The sequence below is a fragment of the Mustela nigripes genome, chromosome 14, assembly GCF_022355385.1.
Source record: "Mustela nigripes isolate SB6536 chromosome 14, MUSNIG.SB6536, whole genome shotgun sequence".
In the NCBI taxonomy this organism is placed as follows: Eukaryota; Metazoa; Chordata; class Mammalia; order Carnivora; family Mustelidae; genus Mustela; species Mustela nigripes.
This window is the reverse complement of record NC_081570.1, coordinates 42904138-42911290: the sequence shown is the minus strand read 5'-3', so window position 1 is coordinate 42911290 and position 7153 is coordinate 42904138. Positions and strand designations below refer to the sequence as shown.

Here is a 7153-nt window from a genome sequence, read left to right as displayed (position 1 = left end):
CTGTTCGCAGCTCATTCCTTTATCGATCATTTATTAAGTGTCTGCTGTGTGCCAGGCACTGCGGAGTGCTGGAGATGTCTTGGCAAAGCAAGCAGAGAGCTCCCAGTGGCGCTCACTTTGCACTGAGAGCCTCAGGGGAGACAACTCCAGAGCAGCGATGCTGATTCTTCCCACACAGAGCCATTTTCCTTTGAGAATGTGGACGCCCTGTGGCCTTCAGGAATATCAGGGAGACTTCTGACATACGGGAGTGTGTTAGTCTGCACACACTGGCTTGACAAAATACCACAGCCCAGGGGGCTCAGACAGCAGAAATGTCTTTTCTCTCAGTTCTAGAGGCTGGGAGTCCGAGAGCATGGTGTCCCCAGGTTTGGTCTCTCCTTAGGCCTCCCTCCTTGGCCTACACGAGGCCGCCTTCCTGTGGTGTGCGTGGCCTTTCTGCTATTTGCGCGCTCTTCACCTTAGAAAGACACCCATCGTACTGGATGAGGACCTCCCCCTCACAGCCTCGATTAACCTTCCTTACTTCCCACAAGTCCCTGTCTCCAAAAGACCATCACACTACAGGTTAGGACTTCAACATACAAATTTTGGAGGGAGACAATTCAGTATATAACAAAGAGCAGACGTCTTTTAGACTTTGAGCTGTCCGTTGTTCAGTGAGAGTCCAATGCATTTGTCTGCTTGATTATTCCCGGAGGCTCCCCGAGCAGCCTCTGGTTCCCCAAGGGACATTCTTTCTATCTCAGGGCAAAAGCTATGCTAGCCTAGGGAAAGCTAAAGCAAGTGGGTTGCTTGCTTTTATTTTTTTATTTTTTATTTTATTTTTTCTTAATTTTAATTTTTTAATATAAATTCAGTTTAGTTAATATATTCTGTATTGTTAGTTTCAGAGGTAGAATTTAATGATTCATCAGTTGCAAGCAACATGCAGTGCTCATATTTTAAGTGCCCTCCTTAATCCCCATCACCCAGGTACTCTATCCCCTCAGGTTTTTTTTCCTAGAGTTAAGAGTCTCTTATGGTTTGCTTCCCTCTCTGTTTTTATCTTATTTTATTTTCCCTTCTCTTCCCCTACATCCATTTCTTTTGTTTCTTAAGTGCCACATATGAGTTAAATCATATGATATTTATCTTTCTCTGGTTAACTTATTTCACTTAGCATAATACCCTCTAGTTCTATCCACATCATTGCTAATGGCAAGATTTCATTTTTTGGATGGCTGAGTAATATTCCATTGTATATATAGACCACATCTTCTTTATGCATTTGTCTATTGATGGATATCTGGGCGCTTTCCGCACTTGGGCTATTGTGGACATTGCTGCTGTAAACATTGGGGTGCACGTGCCCTTCAGATCATTATATTTGTATCCTTCGGATAAATACCTAAATCGTGCAGTCACTGGGTCATAGGGTAGCTCTGTTTTTCTTTTTTTGTACAGATGATCAGAAATGTTTGTCATTTTGAGTGTCATTTTGACAATTTAGAGCCTAAGAGAGCCTGTACCTAGAACCCATATCTAGAACCCCGCACCAGGATCATTCTGATCTGTGGCCATTTCTCCTGCTGATCAGGCACTGTCACACACTGTCATTCTCCTGAAGCAAAACAAGGCTCCACACCTGTCCCATACCCGTCAGACCCTGTCCCTTCTCATCTCCTTGCTGCCTCCTCCCTCCTGATGTCTAGACCCCTGATCCACAGCCTGGGTTCCTAAAGGCCTCTGTGCTTCCTTCCCAGCTTTGTAATACAAATAAAAATTGCTCCCACTTTGCAAGGACTTGCTGCTTGTGTCCATCTCTCATTCAATCATCACCCCTGATAAGTGACAATCCTGGAGTGCTTGCTCTGTGCCACACAGGAGGCCAAGCACTCTTCATGTAATTACCTTACTCAACTCCCATCTGCCAGAGGGTGGGGAGACTGAGGCAGAGAGGCCACAAAACTAGCCCGACATCACCCAGCAAATGGCAAGAGTTTCAAGGAACTTCAGCAATACCCTGATTTTGTCATTTCTCTGCTAAAAATGACTACCCACCACCACTGTGGTCAGTAGAATGTATTATTACATGCGGTGTGAGGCCTACTTCTATTACTGACTTTCTGAGTGACCTTGGACAAAATGCTGGCCCTTTCTAGGCCTTATCTCCTTACCTGTAAGATGAGGATAGAAACACAGAGTGCACAGAGTGCACAGGCCCCCAGTAGTATGGGAAGGCAGTCTGTGATCTTGACTTTGGGCCCAGTGGGCTTCACACATTCACATCTTCGGGCCTTAGCCTACAGAACGCCCCCACCAATTTGGTCTCTTACGTTTGTCAGAACTCTGTCCACCCCTCAGCAGAGTTGAAGTGTTCCCATGAGAGCTTGTTCTCCATCTTCCCCATGAGAAGGGACGTTTCTCAAGGGCAGGGACCTGGTTTGTGAACCGTCTCGTGTCCCCAGCATCACCCAGCACAGAGGGCAAAGCCTGCAGAGGGACCTCTCTGGCCCTCCGCCCAGGCCACAGTGGGTGCACAGACCCCGTGAGATCTGAAATCACCCTCCCATCCCCTTGAGCCTCTGTTGGAGGAACACTAGTTTTCCCAAGCTCAGCAGCTCCCTTCAGGGTCTGGGTGACAGACAGAAGAACATCGGAGTCCTTGATACTCAGAACGTTGAGGCTGCCAGGAAACCCAACGGTCATCAAGTTCCATCATTTTGCAGGGGAGGAAGCTGGGGACCCTGGCAGGACAGTGCTGTGGGAAAATCGCACACTGCTGATTCAGACCCATCGAGGTTCACATTCCTGCTCTAACGCTCCCTGCCTCTGAGGAGTTGGCCAAGTGGCTTCAGTTTTCCTAAGTATAAACCAGATGGTGGGCTCTCCCCTGAAGAATTTGGTTATGCATTCAGCAGATAGCATGCATCGCTGAGCTGCGGTGGTGCTGCATGGGATGGCCCTCGGGAAAGCGCCCAGTGTGCGGGGCTGCTCAGTGCCAGACTGCTCTGTCCAGGGACCCTCGCCCACAGTGTTCAGACATGTGACAGGAGTCACCTGGGGAGCCCTGGGCTCAGCCGCAAGGCAGGGCAGAAACCGCTGCTGGCCTGCCAGGGACAGAGGAATGGAGAGGACAGGCAGGGGACCCCCTCAGCAGACCAAAGCCTGAGTTGCCTTCGCCCCCCAACCCCTGCTGCCATAGGAGGTTTCATTGTTGTATTCGGGTAATTCAGTCACAAGTGCAATGGCTGTTCTCTGCTGCTGTGGTTCAGCCTAATGCTACCTCTGCCAGGCCCAGGATGATGACCACACCAGGAACAGCTGTGCTTTTATTTATTTATCTTTTAAGCTTCACTAAGTCAAGTTTCCTATCAGATCCTTCCTATCAGATCTTCCTATCAGGTACTTAAGCTTCTCAGAGCTTTCTGGTGGCAGCGATGGCCCAGCATCCCCAGGCCCAGGGAAGGGGGCTGTGCTTTAGCTGTCCCCCCTGGAGTCCATGCTCCTTCTGCTTCCTCCCAGGGGCCACGCTCTGGGAAGGGAAGAGAGGCCTTTGCTGGCTGAGACAGAGAACTGGTCAAGTGCAGCTGAGAAACAGGAGGACCCTTTTCACAAGCCTTTATCTGGGGAGCACTTCCTGTCTCCCCTGGAGAAATACACAGCCCCAGGAGAAGGGGAGCCTGGCTTCTGGCCTAAGCCCCATCACCAGCTTGCTGCTTGGAACTGTGGGCAAACCTTGTGCCCTCTTGGCTCCTTTCCTGTCTCTGCAGTCATGGGGTTGGAGCCCATGCTCTCTGAGGGCCACTGGGTTCTGCCTAACCCTTCCTTCCTCTCTCCATCCCTCCTGCCCGCTCCAGCTCCAGGGGGCCAGAGAGGGAGGCTGGGCTGCAGGGCCGCATGGAAAGCAGGGACAGGTGATGATCCCACAGCCCCTCTGCAGAGAGTTCCAAAACACTGGCAGTGATCTGGCAGTAATGAAAGCAGCATCCACCATGCTATCATCTCTCCAGAGGGTTGTCACAGCATCTGCCATCCCTCTTGATCCTGGCAGCCACCCTCTGAGGCAGTGAAGGCTAGTCCTCGTTTCACAGGGGAGGACACTGAGGTGCAGACAGGCCCAAGGACACAAGGGGTGTCCTCTTCAGACTTTGAACACGTAAGCAGTCTTCCTGTTCTTCCCAGCCAGCCAAGGGACTACTTTGTCCTTCTGTTGGCGTCACCTGCCTTGTGGCCGGAGGCCCTGATGTGTCTTCCCGCATTTATGTGTCCTTATGTGGGGAGGGCCTTCTCTCGGAACACGTGTAGCACATGGGTGATGTAGACAGCATCACACCATCGTCACTGTCCAGTGATGATGAATCATTCAGTGTCGGGATGAGAAGTGAGACCCAGAGTGCCTTGCCCAGCTTGGTGCAGTAGGGAGTGGCTGAACCTGGCCTCAGACCCCAGTCCCTGGCCTCACTGGTGTGGCCCTCCCAGCTCCAGGCCTCCCTCAGAGTTGCGTTTCGTGCAGTCAGTGTCTGGGCTTGAAATCACCCTCACCAGGCTTTTCCTCAGTCATTCTTGGGATGCCCCTCGTCACCATGACTTGGGTTTCAGACCCCAGTCCGCTGACGTTCACTGTGGAAAAGACACATTGCTTGGGGCAAAATGTCATAGAATTCACATTTCTAGAAATTAAGAAAGACTATAAAAGTTAAGATCAAAGGGACAAGTAGGTAGAATTTAAAACAAACTGGCCCTGGATGTCCCTCCAAATGCCAGAACTCACTAGAAGGTCATGGAGAAGTCAGGGCAGACCCTAAGGAGGCCTCAGCAACAGGACAGGATGGCATCCGGGACTGGAGAGGGAAAAAGGATGACACGGGCCTCTTTCCTGGCATCCTCTTCAGACCCCCTGCCTTTCTTGAATCTCTCCCCAGCCCTATCCTACCTCTCTCTCTCTCTCTCTCTCCCCCCTCCCCGTTGTCCCCCATATTCTTCCCTGCTCACCAGATCTCCAGTCCCTGGCTTCTCCCTCCCTCTGTTTCTAGCCCTCTGTCTCCACCCCTGCTCTGGGCTTCCCATCCCTTGGTCCCCTGTCATTCCCCCTACCCTAGGGCCTCCCCACTGTGGAGTGGCTCCCCCCATGGCCTCTCTGCTCCCTGTTTTCCAGGTCACCCAGACCTCAGGCCACGTATGTGAATGGTGGGCTTCCACAGCACATCAAGCAGGAGTCCTTGCCCGACTACCAGGCCATGACAGAAGCTCGCGCACCGCTGTCCGCTCACTGCCGGGCCCCGCCAGCCACTGGCCTGCACACAGACCTGGACCTGCCGGGCCGGGGCCTCACTAACCCCGTGCCTTCCTGCTACCTTCTGGGCAGTGAACCCAGCTCCGGCCTGGGCCCTCCACCTGAGGCTCATCTCCCTGAGGGCAGCGTAAAGCGGTGCTGCCTCCTGGGCCTGCCCCCCGCCTCCCCTGCCTCTTCCTCACCCTGTGCCTCATCCGAGGTCACCTCCATCATCCGCTCTTCCCAGACATCTCTGGTCACCTGCGTCAACGGACTCAGGAGCCCCCCGCTGCCGGGAGACCTGGGGGGGCCTCCCAAACGGGCCCGACCTGGCCCGGTGACAGTGGAGAGCCAGGAGGGCAGTGTGCAGCTTGAAGCCTGCCGGAAGGCGGCCTTCCTGAAGCAGGAGCCTGCGGACGAGTTCTCAGATCTCTTTGGGCTGCCTCCCCAGCAGGGCCTGCCTCCCCCGTACCCTGCATCTCAGTTGCCGCCAGGTTTGGGCCTCGGAGGTCTGGGGCTGGGGCTGGTGGGTAAGGGGGTGGCTGGCCGGCAGGCATGCCGATGGGTGGACTGCTGTGCAGCCTACGAGCAGCAGGAGGAGCTGGTGCGGCACATCGAGAAGAGCCACATTGACCAGCGCAAGGGCGAGGACTTCACCTGCTTCTGGGCGGGCTGTGTGCGCCGCTACAAGCCCTTCAACGCCCGCTACAAACTGCTTATCCACATGAGGGTGCACTCGGGGGAGAAGCCCAACAAGTGCATGGTGAGTTCCCATGGCTGCCGGCCAGCCCCGACCCCACTGTGCAGATTAGCCTCCACTTGGCCTTAGGGATGGCCTATGGGGGGCGGGGGTCGGGCTTCAGGCCAGGGGTGGGGTCTGGCTGCAATGCCCTGTGGTGGTCAAGGGGAAGACTGATGCTGGTGATGGGACCACTGGTCAAGATAGCCCTCCTGGCTGTTTCGGTTCCTCTGCTCACCATGTGTCCTACCCCCTCCCCCGCCCCTGTGGCATACCACGTGATCAAACACACTTGTTCATGGGACGACAACATGCGCTCTGAGGTCAGAGCAGGCCCGGGCACCCTTGCCTATTGCATGCAGATGCTCACTGTCTCACCCACCAGTGGTCAGGTGAGTCATGGGACATGTGCTTTCCTTTAGCACTGGGGCCTTGTTAGGCAGCATTCCCTGGGGTGCTCTCTGGATCTTGGAGCAATCCCCAGGCATGGCTTACTCCAAGGAGTGCCCCATCCTCACAGGTACCCAGCTTGGGAGCCGTGGGTCCCTTGGACAGGTTTGGGGTAAGGCCAGGTTAACCTGTAAGGATCCAGCAGTGCCCAGGCTGGGTTTGAGCCTGAGGTTTCCAGGAACACACACACACACACACAGGCACACACACACTGTGGACACCTAGGCTCCAGCCCCTCTGACACACACACAGACATACACACACACATGCTGTGGACACCTAGGCTCCAGCTCCTCTGACTGGTCATTTCTGTATTGTGCTTTTGGGGTGGTGGAAATCCATATCGGAGTCTTTGTCCCTGATATCCTCAGGCGAGCTGCTGCGCCCATCCCCAAGGCCCAGCTCTCCCCATCGGAGAGGCACCTGCCCATGAATGGAAGGGCCGGAGGAGCTGCCCAGGCTCCCACGGCCCAGCTCCAGCTTCTCAGCCACTGGGGCACTGGGGAGGCAAAGGAGGAATTGGTGTGTCTGGTCTAGTCTACAAGGCTGGGGTCCAGCCAACGCTGAGTTCTCACACACTCACACCTTGTCCCTGATGCTGGACCCTGCTTCCTGAAGTGTTCCTTCTGGAAACTGGTGCACTTCTGTCCCTCCTCCAGGCCCAGGGCAGTATCTGTAGCAGCGAGGGGGGAGACAGGAAGCTTCGG

The 7153-nt window shown here is 54.3% G+C and overlaps 1 protein-coding gene across 3 annotated transcripts in view; it reads left to right on the top strand.

Annotated features, from left to right (window-relative positions):
• Positions 1-7153, top strand: part of GLIS1 (GLIS family zinc finger 1) — a 215850-nt gene that overhangs the window by 132344 nt on the left and 76353 nt on the right. For all 3 annotated transcript variants that reach the window (XM_059376634.1, XM_059376635.1, XM_059376636.1), the window contains one exon: positions 5141-6020. In XM_059376634.1, coding sequence (XP_059232617.1) covers positions 5141-6020 — 880 coding nt within the window. The remainder of the gene's footprint in view (positions 1-5140; positions 6021-7153) is intronic.